The sequence below is a fragment of the Dipodomys ordii genome, unplaced genomic scaffold, assembly GCF_000151885.1.
Source record: "Dipodomys ordii isolate 6190 unplaced genomic scaffold, Dord_2.0 Scaffold49, whole genome shotgun sequence".
Lineage (NCBI taxonomy): Eukaryota > Metazoa > Chordata > Mammalia > Rodentia > Heteromyidae > Dipodomys > Dipodomys ordii.
The window spans coordinates 9,382,952-9,400,207 of NW_012267265.1; the positions used below are offsets into that span (position 1 = coordinate 9,382,952).

Genomic DNA, 17,256 nt, shown 5'->3' on the forward strand with positions numbered 1-17,256 from the left:
AGAATGTCTGCTTTGACTCTGAGGTCTTTGATCCATTTGGAGTTGATTCTGGTGCAGGGTGATATATAAGGATCTAGCTTTAGTTTTCTACAAGTGATTAACTAATTTTGCCAGCACCATTTATGGAAGAAGCTGTCTTTCTTCCATTCTATTTTTTTTTAACTCACTTATCATAGATTAGATGGCTATACGTCTGTGGGTTTATTTCTGGGTTTTCAATTCTATTCCATCGGTCCTGTGGTCTGTTCTTATGCCAGTACCAAGCTATTTTGATTACTATGGATTTGTAGTAGAGTTTGAAATTTGGTATTGATATTCCTCCAGCACTGTTCTTTCTGTTAAGGAGCGTTTTTGCTATTCGGGGTCTTTTATTGCTCCATATGAATTTTTGGATTGCCTCTTCTATTTCCATACAGATTGGTGCCACCACACCTTGTTTCTCATAATATTCTTAATCCCTGGGGGGTTTTTAGAAACAGAGATCAATATAACTTTCAACACATTATTATATTTTAAATGTATATTATGATTCTACTATACCTTGAGAATAGTGCAAAGTGTTTTGGAACATGGTAAGTAAGACACAACACTTTCCCCTGAAAGCCTCATTGTTTTGAAAATTTATTACTTAGACAATTATAAGGTGAGATGCAAAAATGAGATAGATATTTCCCAGTATAATGCAGAGTAGAGAAGGGATTAATGTGGGGGAAAGTCTGGGCTTCCTAAAGGAGCTGCTAGTATAGTAATTTTTAGACTGTATAGCCATTTCTAGACGTGGAAGATAGGGAAGTAGCATTTAGACAAAAGAGATAGCATGAGTGAAGGTATACCTGTAAGCCAGCACAGCTCAGAAAAGAGCAACTATTAGCAGCTCAGGGTTGCTATAGCATAAATCTGAAACTGACAGCAGTAAGACAAGAAAGCCCTGTCAACCAAACTAAGAACTTTGGAATTTATGGGTGGTAGTGAGTCATTCATTGCAAGGTATTTGCACCAAAGAGCAATGGTTAAATCTGTGTCAGAAACAGCCTTACAGGCTGCATGGGAGAGGGATTTGAACAGATAGAAGACAGAAGGCAAGGAAACAAACAAGCTACTCCTGAGGATATGCATCCCAGCAAGATGATAGGAGACCCAATGATTTAGCAGGAAATAGCTTGCTGAGTGGGAATGGGATATGAGGAGAGAGAAGACACAAGCACAACTTGAAAACACACATGTTTCTCGATAAACAGAGGTGCCTATAAATGTAAGAGAAAAGTCAGGTGACCATCATTCAGAAAGAAGATCAAGGCCTCAGATCAGAACATGTACTTAAACTTCCTGTGCTTTGTGTAGAATAGAGTACATTCTAGTAGATGGATATGTAAGCTGAATCTCTGATACAGCTACGTAAAGAAATGTGGGAATTATTTTCCTGTAACGAACTAAAACAATGGGAAAAGGGTTTGCTTTGTGCACAGGCCGTGTAACATTGTTTATAGCAGCATTGTTTATAGATCCTGAAGGATTTTTATAATTGTTTCAGGTATTTCTGAGTTGTGCATATTTTTAAGATGCATAGTTTGCAGATATGCTTAAACTTTTACTTGTAAATTTAAACATGTAAAAATAAGGAAACAGGCACCATTGATATTCATTATTTTATAGACGAAACTTGGAATGTTCTCTTAAATATTGCTTTTAACAATAATGTAGTAGTAGTTCTGTATTTACAGATGGATTAAATACTAATTCTTACAGGCCTACATAAAAATCATAGAGACATAGTTTCTCAAAAAACATTCCCATTTTATACTCTAAAATTTTTCATATGAACTTACAAAGTGTAACACATTGAGACAGATACACAGCACCAAAAAAAACCATATTGATATGCACACTATAATAAAGGGATTTATATAAAATGGTTTTCTTTTCTAGAGAACCTGAAATGACATGTTTAAAGAACTGCACTTAGTGAGGAAAGCCTCAGAGAAATTTAGGAGTGGCAGTTTGTAATAAGACTAGAGAGAGAGAGCGCTTCCAGGTTTCAAGGAGTTTGTTTCCTAAGCTAGAGTGTGTTCAGCAACTTTTAGAATAGAAAAAGTAGTTTAAACAGGGATATGATAGCTGCTGGCAAGATAGTCTCAAAGAAAACTATTGTTTCAGAGCGATGATGTGTAGACCAAAGGTGGAGAGGGCTGATGACTGATTGTGAAACTCTCATATCCGTTAAGGCAAGAGTTGGTGTGTAATACTGCATTTAGAGAGGTACATGTAGACAGAGGAGAGATTAAGAGTAAGATAACATCCCTAAATCTTGATGAGAGATAAGAGGATGCAGGGCAAAGGAGAAGGAAAACCCTAGGCCAACCCACATTTCTAGCCTTGGTGACTCGGTGGGTAGTAAGTAGCATTTATTAATGACTCATATCCATCAAAATGTGACTCACAAACATGATAAGACATTGATCCTTCCTGTTCCACTGACAATTTCAAAAGGAAGAAGAGGAATCTGTTGCAAAGGAAAAGGTTGACTGGTATTGCAGTCTAATGAAAAGAGTAATTATATAAGAATTTACACATGAAATATAGGACAATCTCTTACTTGTGAGTATACACATGAAATATAGGACAATCTCTTACTTGTGAGTATAAATCAATCAACATTTTATTATCTTGAACAAGCAAGACCTTCAGAAGATATGTCAAATGGGAAAGCTTGGCTGGAGAGACTTTATTCTGAACCTTCTCTTTCCTTGGTTCTTACTATATTACCTTGGATGCAACAAATAGCTGCCTGCAATTTGACTGTGGTCCAGAATAAACAGAAACATATTTTCTTGCTTTAGCTCTGTATAGTTCAGTAGATTGTGGAAGTCCTGGAACACTATACCTGATCTTTTTTGCTTAAGGCTAGCACTCTACCTCTTGAGCCATAGCTCCACTTGTGACTTGTGTGTGTGTGTATGTGTGTGTGTATGGATGTGGTTAATTGAAGAAAAGAGTTTCACAGACTTTCTTGCCCAGGCTGGCTTGACCCGCAGTCCTCAGATTGTAGCCCACTGAGTAACTAGGATTAGGCATGAGCTACTGGCTCATTGGCAATAGAACCTTTTCTTTTTTAAAGACAGTTTCCCATATGTTGCATAGAAATACACAACTGTTAAGAAAAGTTCAAGACAATTAAGTTTTTCATTTTCTTTGTGCCTAGGGTTGTTTTGCTTACAATGTGGATCTTACTCTACACTGTGCTGTTTCAGTGTTATTTTTGTTATTTCTCCCAGATGACATTGTAGCTATAATTATGTTGCAATTATAATTCTTGATCCCTCAACTTTGAGTACAAAATTAAATCATATTCCTTTGATCATTTAAAATAGGTTTTGAGTTCCATTCTATCCCCCAATTCTAATCATTCTAAAATAATAATTCTTCAACAGGTTGCCTTTTTTTTTTACCAAGATCCCAGATAATATATTAGGTTTCCACTATTTTGTAGTAACAAATTACTACAAATTTAGCCATTTCAAATCGCACCCACTTACCATGTCACAAGTTCTGTAAAGTGGCACAGGGTCTCAGACCATGTTTTACTAAAGACTATAAGAAAAGTATGCAGGGCTGTTTCCTTCTAGGTGATCTGGGAAGAAGTCATCCCCACCTCATTTACGTTGTTGGGAGAATTCTCTTCACATATCTGTAGGTAGGAAGTCTATGTGGCCCTTCCACCTTATAGTATTCAATAGCATACTAAATCTTTCCCCACGAGGCTCAGAGGCTTATACCTGTAATCGCATCAATTCTTAAAAGACTAAGAAGATTACAGTTTGAAGTCAGCCTGAACAAAACATCCACAGAAGGCAATTTCAATAAATAAACTAGATCTGGTGGTTCATGTCTGTAATTCAAGCTATGAGGGAGGCAGGGGGAAGAGGATCATATTGTGTGGCTGACGAAGGCAAAAATGTAAGATCCTCTGTAGAAAATAACTTAAAGGCAGCATGGCTTTGTGTATGTATGTGTGTGGTTCAAATGGTAGAGTACCTGCCTAGAGTACTGTCAAGAAAAAAAATGCCTTAAAAATAGTAATGAATTCTTCTCATTCTCAGAATTTCCCCAACTTCTTTCTTTTCTACTTCAAACAGATCATGTGATTGCATTGTGCCTATCTGGATAATCAAAAGTATTCTCCTAAAGTCTTTTTAAGTCTCTGTAAAGTCCCTTTGGCCAAGAAACAAAAGCAATGCCAGAGGCAAAAGTTCAGGAAAGACATTTTGAATTCTGCCTACTCCAACTACCCATTACTACGTTATCATGTATCTACGTAGGAAAACTCCTGGCCACTTAAGAAAGGCACTTTAATAACCAGGTACCACACAACTAACTTGACAATCTCTCCAAACAGAGTAACAGAGAAGGAAGTCTCTCTCTTCCAGCCTCCAAGCAGCCTAATTCTCAGTCTATGATCCTCATTATGATAATATAGCTCTTTAATTTCACAGCTTTTCTAGTTTTTACAAGTTTAAAGCCATTTTGCTTCTGGCCACCACTATCATATCTGAGGGTATGAGAAAGTCTGGTTTTTCCCAAAACAGACCTGTAAGTCTTGGGGGAATGGCTCAAGTAACAGAACATCCAACTAGCAAGCAGAAGATCGTGAGTTTAAAACCCTAGTCATAATAAAAATAATATATCAAGCCAAGTTTTTGCCTCCTAACTTCTCCGTCTGATCTTTAGAATTGACAAACTGCCATAGTTTCTTCTCCCCTGAACCTGTTCTTTCTAAAGAAAAAAAAAATCTTTAATCTGGTGATGACTGGAAAATTGTTGAAATGTATCCACAGACAGGAAGAAAACTTACGGTAATTCCAGTTCAGGAGTTGTGAATAATGTAGAGATTTCAGTAAGGTTAAAGAGCATCTCAGTCTTCACAACATAAAAAAAAAAAAAAAGATGAAGCTGATGGTGCAATCGTTCAAAGTATTTTCATATTCAAAAGAGTTGCCAAGAACTTCTATGACAGAGTGAATAGGCTAAATCAAAGAATGTTTATCTCTAGAGAACAGAATCTTAATCTTATAATTTCAATGTAATCCACAAAAAATACTTTTCTATAAAACCTTCTTAGCCTAGGATAAATAGACTCTGTCCCCTAAGCAAGTTACCAATAACAATTGCCAAATTGCCTCTCACCATATTTTCATACTTTTTATACCCTTTGATTCCCATGATATCTATCTTATTAAAACACTCCTCTTACATTTGTGTGCAATTCTCAGGTGTTTACAATATATTATAAATGTGGATGTCCCAGAAGGTCTGTTTAGAGTCAACTGCTCTCTTTCCCACAAAATCAAGATAGCAAAAGATTGGTATGTCTATTGGCAAGAAAAAAAGTCCCTTTATTTAAATTAGAGGCATAGAAAATTAGTTTCCCTCTAACCTTATGTGTGGCAGTACCATTATCTATCCAGTCTCTCAAACTACGATCCTAAGAGTCATCTGCAATACTTATTGCTTCTGTAAATATCCCCTAGAAATTATCTCCTCTTCCTGAACATCATAACCTATAATCCTTTTTCAAATCTTATCTAGATTACTAAAACAGATCCTAAGCTCTTCCGCACCCTAGCATTTAGCATTCTCCAACCCCAGCCTCTACTAGGCTGGTCTTTGCAAACTGCTTATCTTGCCATGAGGCTTAGCTGTTTATTGCACTTAGATGTTCCCCTTGCCTGTAGAATAAAGGTTAATGTTATTTGGTGCACAGGAAATTCTGTCACGGGTTCTCTGGGTTTGTCTTGAATTTTGTTTCTTACACTTGTTACTTTGTGTTTCACTGATACTTAGTCAATGGTCATTCAGTTGCTCAATGAATTTCTCTACACTGTCTGAAAAAGAGACGCCTTTCTCCAGCGAAATCACAGATTTCAATTTCAGCACGGGGAAGCTCTGCTTAGCTAGATTCTCTTCTCCCAGTCTGGGTTGGGCTTCCTTATCTTGTCTTTTTGTTTTGTCCTGATACACTTATATTGAATGACTTATCTCCCCCTCCCCCTCACACAACTGGTGGATCCAACCAAAATCTAAAAGGTTTTCTATCTACTCTAACATATGTGAATCAAGCCGGGTATTCAAGACAAACCACTCTGTGCTCTCCCTGAGATGAAATAATTCCTCCTTCTTGGTTTCTTAGTCAACTCAAATTTGGTCAAATAAAAATCCTCTCTTGGAGTTAATTCTTTGTCCCCTCCTTACAGTTGGCTCTGAGGGAAAAAAACAAAAACACAAAAACAAAATGACTACTGTTATGGTAGAGCAGGATTTTGGTGTTGCCTAAAAAGCCTGATACACACTAATGCTTAACCAAGATCAAAAATAAACAAAACTCATCTTAAACTCATAGACTGAAAATTCTGTGATTTTTTTCTCTAATACCTTGTACATTCTATGAATACCTGAAAAATATTCTAAAAACACCTAGAACATTCTACTACTTCAATTCTGTTTAATAATACTTAAAAGAATATAGTAAAATCAGTCAGTCAAGTTTCAAAAACAAAACTTTTAGTATTACCCTACGCACATTACATGGTTGAGTTGATCTGGAGAAGTTCCAAGTCAGTCTTGAGTTATCATCAGTTGTGTGGAAATCATTGGGTGATCTACTGAGTGTTTCCTGTAGCCCGACCACCCCCTCAAAAAAAAAAAACAAAACAGTGCTTCAAAACAATGAAAAATGAGCTGGGAAGGTGGCTCACTTGTACAGTGCTTGCATTGCATGCATGAGGTCCTGGGTTTGATTCCCCAGAAGTAGCACTGTGGCTCAAGTGGTAGAGCACTAGCCTTGCTCTGAAGAGCTGAGGGACAGCACCCAGGCCCAGAGTACATGCCCCATGATAGACAAAATAAAATAAAACAACAACAACAAAACACGTAAAAGTTATAACAATTTTCCCAAGCCCCAAAGGGCACAACATGTGCTTAATTTGATGAAGTAAACACATTAGACTTGTTGAAAGCTGCATGTCTTCAGCAGAAGTTGTGTAGCATTATGGAAAAATGAATCAAGCTTTTGCAATTGATCATGATAGATTGTATTTATACACTGCCTTGTCAAATGACAAGTCCTTTGTACAACTACTTAAATACAATAGGAAAATTTTCTAAAGAGCATGGAATAATATTTCATTTTTGGTGAGCAGTATTAATGTGTGCAACAATAATTTGGTGGTAGCAATGCAATCTACTATTCCATCCAGTTTCATGTAATAGAAGCTCAAACTTACTCGATGTGCAACACTTTTAGAATAATTTTGGAGTCCTCCATTCTGGAAATTCTGAATATTCATGTTTTCTTTCAGTAGAAATCTATAATGATGAATACCAAAGGTCCACTATAATATATACATCCAAGCACACATATATACATACATATGTACATACAAACATGATCTGTCATAACATTGTACATATTAAATAAGACTATATATTGATAGCTTTGCAAAGGAGAAAACATTTATTCATAGTAGCATCATTGGAGCAGTATCAAGAGGAGGAAATGAAGTTATGTTTATCTGCCACACCACCTCACCCCTACATCATACTCCTCCAGAATTTGCACTAGAAAGGCTTTTCTATTCAGCCTATTTTCTTTTCATTTTTCTTTTTGTTTCTTTTTTGATAACCGCATTTGACCATGTAATATAATTGATACTGGACTAGCTACTGGCATTCTTGCTTGACTTTGAGGTTCTGTCACTGTTTTGCAACTAGTATGTAATGCAGGATAGCTCTAATACTTTTAGTTTAGTTCTAGATGTTTATAGATAGTTCCAGTACAATTGCAAAATTAAAAAGAACTGTGTGTAACTGTAAACCTGCCTCTCTAACCCCACTATGGGGAAAAATCTTGAATATCTGTTATTATCACCTCCCTCTGCCAGTATCTGAGGCTAGTGATGAGTCATTCCAGTTGCCCTTCCAGGGGGTTCCAGTCCTGTTGAGAGATCAGTTTACAGTTAAGATAAATGGAAGCAATTATAGAGTCTTTCATCAACACCTCCATCTATAAGGAGAGTCCTTCTGGACAAGGAGTTCCTCTGTGATAACCTAAGAAATCTACCCATTAGGCTACTCTATTATTTATCCTGAGGCTCTACTGTCTTGAGAAGTCCTAGATAATAATCATAATCCTTTTGCCTTTTCCTCAGTCTTCCGTAATCATCCATCCACTTGACGCCATATTTTTAGTTCATAGCACATTACATGATGAACACACCAGACAGGGACACATCTGTCAGCTTACCCAGGTGAAAATTTGTAGTGACTGCTAGTTGGCCAGACTCTCCTTTATATTTATCTGCATGGAAGTATGGAAAAGCCAGCCTCACCAGCCCTCTGGGCTTCCTTCTGGTGCCCCAAACTGAAGACACACACAGTCAACATTTCTGCACTTTTGTTGAAGACATTTAAGAAATAAATTTCACAGTTAATTCTCAGCCCACAGTAATTTACCTTTTGCCTTGTCCTTTGATGTACTGCATTCTTCATGACGGACACTCATGAACACATTTTCCAGTTCTTATCAAACCTAACCTTCATGATGCATTTCTACTTCAAAACCTTGGTCATGTGGTTTTCCATCAGAAAAATTCCTACACACACACACACACACACACACACACACACCTTTTTAACTTTTAGTATCCAAAAAATCCAGGAAATGAATTTTTATTGAATTCTCTTTTACACTCTTTTCATCTTAATTTTCTCTCTAATTTTTGACTCTTAAAGATAAGATCCATTTATGTTCATTATTATCTACTAGGAACCATTCCTGATCCTTTTGAGAGTCTCTACCTCTTGGGCTTTTAATGTTCATGATTATTTTTCTAATATTTACTATAGGTATTTCAATAGTTGTCTATATATATAAGTAAGAATTTATGAAACAGCTGATTGAAATTAGAGGTATGATCTATAGCTATAAATAGGAGCCACGTTAACTAATATAAAAAGACTGAACTTTAAATTTCATATTCTTACCACCCAAAATAACTGGTCAGACACATTTTACATGGAACATGGTTTTTCAGAAAAAAAAATTGATTATAAAATATTTTGCTGCTGTGATCCTATTTGAAGCATAGGAAAAACGAATGGGAATATTTATTATTCTCTATTAAATTTTATATCTCTGTACCACAGTTGCATTCCATGTAATATAATTTTTCTACAGCAATCAAATAAAAAGGATCAATGATAAAAAGGCATATTGTAGCATTGTTTAAATACTTTTATCATATTTTGGTACATCTGTGGAAAAACTTTGGAAATATTTTACATAAACCTTAGGTAAATCAATTGTAAATCTAAAACATTAAAGTGTTTTGTAGATGTGGAGACCACACATCTCAGGCATATGAAGGAATAGTTCAGACTTGATGCTTACTGTCACAATCCCGTCTTTAATAGCAGCTCCTTTCTTTTCAAAAGGGTCCTTGTTTATAAAATAAACTTAAAATATTAGTCTGCTTACATGCTGTCTACAAAGAGATAGAAAGAGATGATAATATTTGACACCTCATAATTGATAAAAATGTCTTTAACAATTTTATGCATGTATATATGTATTTGTATTTGAAATGTACAACTGTGAAATAATGTATTGTGAAACAATCACCGCAACTAAACTAATTACCAATGCATTATCCTATGTAATTACCACATCTTCTTTTTCCTCTTATTTTTCTTTCCCCTTACTTCTCCTTTTCCTTTTTATTTTTGTGGTGAGAACACTCAGGATATACAGAACAATATTCTTACCTGTAATTATTATGACACAGAGTAGATGTCCAAACCTTATTGTTTATCTTGTAAAACTGAAAGTTTAATCCAATTGACTTATTTCCCACTTACTTTTGGCCCTAGAAATTGCTGGTCCCTTTTCTGTACCTGTGACTTGATTATTTTAGAGTACATATATGAGTTCAAACAGTATCTATATTTCTGGGTCTAGCTTATTTAATGGATGGCATCTATGATGTTGTCATATACAGCAAAGGTTTTCTTCACTTAAGATGGGATAATATTATATTGTATGCATTTCCCATATTTTATCTATCACTTCATCAATTAATGGACATGTAGATTATTTCCACATCTTGGTTGCTAAGACTAAGATGAACAAATGAATACATATTACATTCCAGACAGCATTGTACCAGTATTCCCCTTTCATTACATGCTTGCCAACTGTGACTATCTTTCTTGGGTTTCTTGTTTTGTTTTGTTTGTTTTGTTTGAGATGGTCATGTAGTACAGTCCAAGCTAGCCAAAATCTGACCAGTTTCCTGAGTGTCTGAATAAGAGGGTGTGAAAATAACCGAATTACCTTTTTGATGATAATTTAAAGTATATGAAGGCATTAATTCATGGTGATTTTGATTTTAAATTCACCAAATATTAGTAAGATTGAGTATTTTTTCCATATACCTATTGGTCATTTGTCTTATTTGTGAAATGTCTAATCTAGTCTTTTGCCTATTGTTACAGGGTTATAAGACTTTCATTTTTTGCTATTGAGCTGTTTTATTTTCTATAATATTTGGATAGTGTGCTTTACAAGTATATACTCCAGAATTGTGGGTTGTCTCTTCATTCTGTTGAATGTTTCCTTTGTTATGAAGAAGCATTCTAGTCTGATGAAATCCCATTTGTCTATTTGTCGTTATTACCTATGCTTTTAGGATCATATACTAAACAACAATAAAATTATTGTTCAGCCAAAGTCATGAAGATTTTTCCTTATGTGTCCTAATAATTTTACTATTTTCTTCTAGTCTTACAGTTCAATTTAGGCCATTCCCCTGTATGTAGATATTCAGTTTTCCCAGAACAACTCATGGTTGGATTGTAAATATACAAATGGTTTAAAGTTTGATAGACTTCATTTCTGTGATGTTTTATCTGTAGTGTCAAATTTCAGGTTCCTATAGTGGTGGTTTTATTTTTTCTCTATGCTTAACACATTGGAGATTGGCCTGTGTGTATTAGGAGAAAATGTGTATATATACACAATGAAATTCTATGCTTCCATCAGAAAGAATGACAATACCTCATTCGTAAGGAAATGGAAAGATGTGGAAAAAAAAATTTTATTAAGCAAAGTAAGCCAGACCCACAGAAACACAGGCTGCATGGTTTCCCTCACTTGTTATAACTAGAATATGTCTAGGATATTCTTAGCAGAAGATCACAGTGGCTCAATGCAAGTATGACTATTTAAAATGATGCTTATCAAAATGAACTCCAAGAAATGCAAGCAAGAGATTATTTTCATTGTACTGTTTGCAGTTATTTCTTTTCTCTTTCTGTTTCTTTTTCTTCCTTTTCTTTCTTTTTCTTTTTCTTCCTTTTCTTTCTTTTTTTCCTCTTTGATTTACTTCCTGTTGTCACTATTTTTGATTGCTGTACCCTTTGTCTTGTATATAAGTTTATCTGATTTGGAGAACAGAAGGAGAATCACAGAAACAGTGGGACAAAGTGTGAACCGATGCAACAGTGATACTCACTAGACACTATGTTGGAAATTAACTTTACCACTTGGGAGGGATGGGGGAAAGAAAGTGGGAGAAAATGAGGGAGGGGATAACACTGTTCAAACAGAAATCTACTCATTACCTTACTTATGTAACTGCAGTCCTTCTGTATATCACCTTTACAATAAAATTTTTAAAGATCTTAGCTTGTCTTAAATTTACTTTTAGGTATAGTTCCTTATAACCTTTGATAATACTCTCCATTTTGAACTTACATAGTTTTCAAGACTAAGTCCTTTCTACCATATTTGAATTTGAAGGAAGTTACATATATGTATGTGTGTGCAGGCATGTGTGATCACATATTATTTTCATGACAAGTCTTTTGATTTTATTTTTTGCCTCTTTAAAGTCTTCTGTCTCTTTCCTTTCACACCATAGAAACATAATTAAGAATATTCCATATTAATAACAATAAATTCTGTGACTTCAGAAGTGTTCTCTTAGCTTTCTTCCTTCACAAGTAAATGATTAAAAGAATTAATTTTATTCAGTGATCTTCTTCTTACTTTTCTTTTACTTCTCTGTCATCTGACTTTATGTTACCATCACATCACTGTTTATGATCTCCTTGAAATATTATTTTCTTTTGTATTTTTTGGCCATGTTAGCCACCCCTTTAAGCTTAAGCATTGTGGATACTTCCAAATCTATTACTTACTCTGAGAAACTATGTTATACTACATTCTTAATTAATTGAAGGCCTGCTTAAATTATCCTACCTTGGCTGCAAGACAAACAAATAGAAACACACAAAGTATTTATGGAGCTGAATGATGGGAGAGAACTCACATTCCCAGGAATTTTCTATGGATCTCAAATTAAGAAACATTGTGCTCAACCATGTTTTATTTCATAGGGACACATAGCTATAAGACCTGACCAGACTATAACAAATACAAGTTAAATGTTTTAAAAATTAATGATTTATGAACCAAAACATCTGGGACCATCTCTAATTTCTCTATCTTCGTTGAACTCAATCTTAATTCATTTGTTTTCTTGAACTCTATTTACTTTAAATCAGCCCCAAATTATAATACCAACTACATAAAATGATAGACATTTTTGTTATTTCTTATTAACACAATTAATTTAAATTGTCTGCCTGGTAAGAAAAAAAAGTGATGCGTTAGCCATATATGGTATATAAATATAAAAGTATATGTTATATAAAGAGCATATATTATATATAAAATCAGTCAGGATTTCCTTGAAACTTTTAATCTGACATCTGAGCAACAAGATAGGAATGTGTGATATAAACCATGCCACTATAAGAATAGCTATGACTCAAGCATTTTTCTGGAATTATCCGTATCTATGGATCTCATAAATAATTAGAGAAAATATATATGTCAAGTTTAAAAGACCATGTCTCCCATGCCAATTTAGCAATCTTTCTGCTGAAGAGTCAGTAAAAAGGAATACAATTGCCTTTTTTGGGGGGGCGGGGAGGGGGTCTAGTCGTGGACGTGAACGTGAACTCTGGGCCTGGGCACTGTCCATGAGCTCCTTTTGCTCAAGGCTGGCGCTCTACCACTTGAGCCACAGCACCACTTCCAGCTTTTTTTTTCTGTTTATGAGGTGCTGAGGAATCAAACCCAGGGCCTCATGCATGCTAGGCAAGCGCTGTACCACTGAGCTACTTTCCCAGCCCCACACATTGCTTTCTTTCTGATAGAATAAACTGAACTAGAAAACCCAACTTTGATTCAGCTTAGGAGGCAGCAGAGTTAAATTAGTTGCTTCTTCTTTGACCAGTGAATTGAATTTTTCATCAGGTATGCTCTGTGTTGGCCATAAAAAGAATAGTGGAATCTGAGCAGCCCAGGAAGGAAGTACTGTGAGACTCTTATCTTCAGTTAATCACCAAAAATGCTGAAGTGGTGCTGTGCCTCAAGTGCTAGCCTTGAGCAAAAGGAACTTATGGATAGTGCTCATGGATAGTGCCCAGGCCCAGAGTTCAAGCCTCGTGATTGGCAAAATAAAAATAGTAGTGGGAAAAGGAAACACGTGGTTCTCTCTACGAAACTCCATCCTGATGGCATAAATATAAAACCTATATTAGCTGGATGCTGGTGGCTCACATCTGTCATCCTAACTACTCAGTAGGCTGAGATCTGAAGATCGGGTTTTGAAACCTCAGCTTAGCAGAAAAGTCTGTGAGACAAGCCAGAGGTGGAGATGTGGCTCAAGTAATAGAGCGCTAGCCTTGAGCAAAAAAAGCTCAGAGACAGTGTCCAAGCCTTGAGTTTAAGCCCCAGAACCAGCACACACACACTCACACACACACACACACACACACACACACACACACACACACAGCCCATATATAATCAGTCCTTTCTGAATACTGAAGATTTGATGGCAAGCATAAAGTTAGGTAACAAAATATAAGTAGCAATATTAATGTCTCAAAAAAGTCCAGTATAATTCAGAATGAATATAATCAATAAAAACTTTCTTCATTTGGATGGAAGGGAATGAGAGGACTAAACAACCCACAAATAGAACAGAGGAAAACAGATTTAAATAAATGTTACAAATATTGTCATAATTTGTGGAGGGGAAGGGAAAATACAAATTGTTTAAATAGAGATACAGGTGGACCCATTGCAACAATGAGATGTATAAGACATTATGTCGAAAATGAACTTTACAACTTTGGCGCAAGGGAGGGGGGGCGTGAGGAGGAGGAGGGATGGGAAGAGATGGTAAGGGGAAACAAAGGAGGAGGCAACAATGCTTGATAAGAAATGCACTCATGACCTTGCCCATGTAATTGTACGGTATACCTCTCTACGGTATTTTCACAATTAAAAAAAAAAAAGGTAGATGGGTCTCAAAGCTATACATGTTGTTGTGCACATAATTTTAAAAACAAAGCTAGTATTAAAAATGTTTTAATAAGAATGAGATATGTAAAAGCACATATATTAAGGATGTTTCCACTTCCAGTATATTATATTCAGTTTTGCTGTGTGCATAACAGGTGGGAAATAGTACATTTCCTGGGAAATTTACCAGTTAATATAAAAGAGAAATCTTTTTTAGTTCTAAACTTTATTTTTTAAATAACATCTTTATTGTTTTCACGTAGCTGTACAAAGGAATTACCGTTCGACCAATCAGTTTGTAAGTTCGAGGCATCTGGATCGATGTCATCCCTTTCATAATTCTCCCTCATCCCTCCAAACTCATCCCTCTCCTCCATTTTCTTAGTTCCATAGGATGTGCACTGAACATTATGACCATGTCTTCCCTTACTTTCTCTCTTCATTCCTCTATTCTCCTCCCTGAAGCCCCTTCCCCACCTTCCAAAGTGCCAGTTTTCTGGTATTTATTTTGTTAGACTGTGTGTTCATTGTTTTGAAGGAATTACACCATTAAATTTTCCCCCCACAAATACTCTATTCAGTTAAAATATTTGTGTGCACTGCATACAACCTCACATGTGTTTACTTGTACCTTTATAAAGTTAATTTGAAAAGATAAAATGTTAGAGGGGAATGTTGAAAAAATTGAAAGAGTACATGTATGCTTTCAAACGCATAGGTTTGGGTTGAAATACTATCCACATGACATTAGCCGTAAGACCTTCATCCTGCTAGTTGAGCTTGCCTCGTCATTTTATCTTGAGCATGAAATGATAACAACTTCATAAGGTGTTTTGTTAGAACATATAACATTCTTCCTTACATAATCACTGAAACATAGTTTCTCCAACTCCCTAGGTAATGAAACAGAGAACTTGAAAGAAATTAATTTGTAATTGTTTTGAATGAAAAGAGATAACTTTACCTGCCATTCCTCTTGTAAACAGTCTCTTTATAATCTAAAGAGTTTAGAGTAGAACATGTAACCTTAAATTGCATCAATGTATTCTTGACTCCAAGAGAAGATAATGTCAGAATAAGTTCTAGGCTCCATAATGTCCAAACCAGGAAAATCATGCAAAAATCATTATGAGTATATATTTACTTATTGGAGAATAAATCTAAGTTGTACTGAAAGGATTTAAATCTCAACTTTGTTCTTTCTGCATGGTTGTAGGTACTGTCCCTAACCACTTCTCTTGAGACTAAACTGCCCAAAATATTCTCTGAAACACTGTGTTAATTTAATGCATGATATATCTTAACTTCTAATTAATTTTTTTTGTAGCTTTTACAACTGGGACAGTCATGTTGTTGTTTGCAATTCAAGTTCCAATTATCAAGTTATTGCTGACAATCCTGACGGCTTACTTTTCAAATATAAAAGAGACAGAAAAATTCTCAATGTGGATCCAAAGGTAATTTTGTTTTATAATTATCTATCCCTTCACATGTTATTATATTCCAACCATTATTCCAAAATCCATTCATTATTTGGTAGCTCTAAGTTGTTTTGCTTAGAAATAAAAACCTGTTTTGAAATTCAGGACAAGAACTGTCTTAAAAAATAAACTCCAAAGCTTAATAAAATATGACATTAATAAGAAAGAGTTTAGAAGGAATTTAAGTAGACCTGGTAATTAGGAATACTTCTATAAAACTTTGAACAGAATTAGGTTTCAGAACCAGTACCCACTGGCCAGTACCCACAATCCTACCTGACTCCAGTCATATTTTACTCTCAGTGGGCAGTGAGTTGGGGGGCTGGGAGAGGAGATGGGCTCTCACATTTGTACCCAGAATTTTTATCCCCATCCATATTTGACCAATACCGAGAACAGTAAAATGGTATGTGTCAATGTGTTTTCTAAGTGCTAATTTAAAAGACCCATCTTGGGTATTTTAAATCCATATGCATGACACATACAAAGTGCTCAGTAACTATGTGCCCAAAGAACACAGGGATTCAATTCCATAGCAATAAGTAGATTCACCAGGTGCTAGTGAATCTAAGATCTTAGCTATGCAAGAGGCTGAAATCTGGCTGATCTTGATTTGAAGCCAGCTTGGACAGAAAAGACCACAAGATTCCCTCTCCAATTAACCAACACAAAGCTAGGCTAAAGGCATGGCTCAAGTGATGAGTCTCAGCCAGCAAGCAAGTGCAAGGACCCTGAGTTCAAGTCTCAGTACAAATAAAAAAAAATAAAAATGAAAGAGTAGATTAGTGTCCACAATCAGATTCAACTGGAAATATTATTTCTCTTGGCAATCCCAAGAGAGTGATCAAAGCTTCTCTCTCACATAATTCTACACAGTGGAAGTTCAATGCTAAAATGCCAGCCTCTATCATCACATACCAAAATAGTCAACAACACTTATGTTTCACACAGGACACTTAGAGCTGGGTGAGAGTTTGCATAGATATGCAATCACTGCTATTTAAAGAGGCTTCTTATACACTTCCACACAAATGGTTCCTCACCACCCATAGTCATATAATTGGCTCTAGCTGTATGAAAGGCTGGGAAATATAATCTTTCTTAGGGAGGCCATGAGCCCAGATAAAACAGGGGTTAGGGATAGGAAGAAGAGAGATTTGGACAAATAACTAGCCACTTCTGATACTACTTCAAGACTGCACTACTGGTTTTGGGTCTCAGATTTCTCAGTACTTAAATGAAGTTCTAGATCAGAAAACCTACAGAACCATATTCATTATGAAACTATGAGTAATAAAAAGAGATTATTAACATACCTTCTCTGTAGTAGTGTCTTTTTATTGA

The 17,256-nt window shown here is 35.6% G+C and overlaps 1 protein-coding gene across 1 annotated transcript in view; it reads left to right on the forward strand.

Annotated features, from left to right (window-relative positions):
- The window catches only part of LOC105988478 (chromosome unknown open reading frame, human C4orf22), a 554,842-nt gene that overhangs the window by 521,774 nt on the left and 15,812 nt on the right, over nucleotides 1-17,256 (forward strand). The window contains exon 5 of the mRNA XM_013020104.1: nucleotides 15,759-15,888. Coding sequence (XP_012875558.1) covers nucleotides 15,759-15,888 — 130 coding nt within the window. The remainder of the gene's footprint in view (nucleotides 1-15,758; nucleotides 15,889-17,256) is intronic.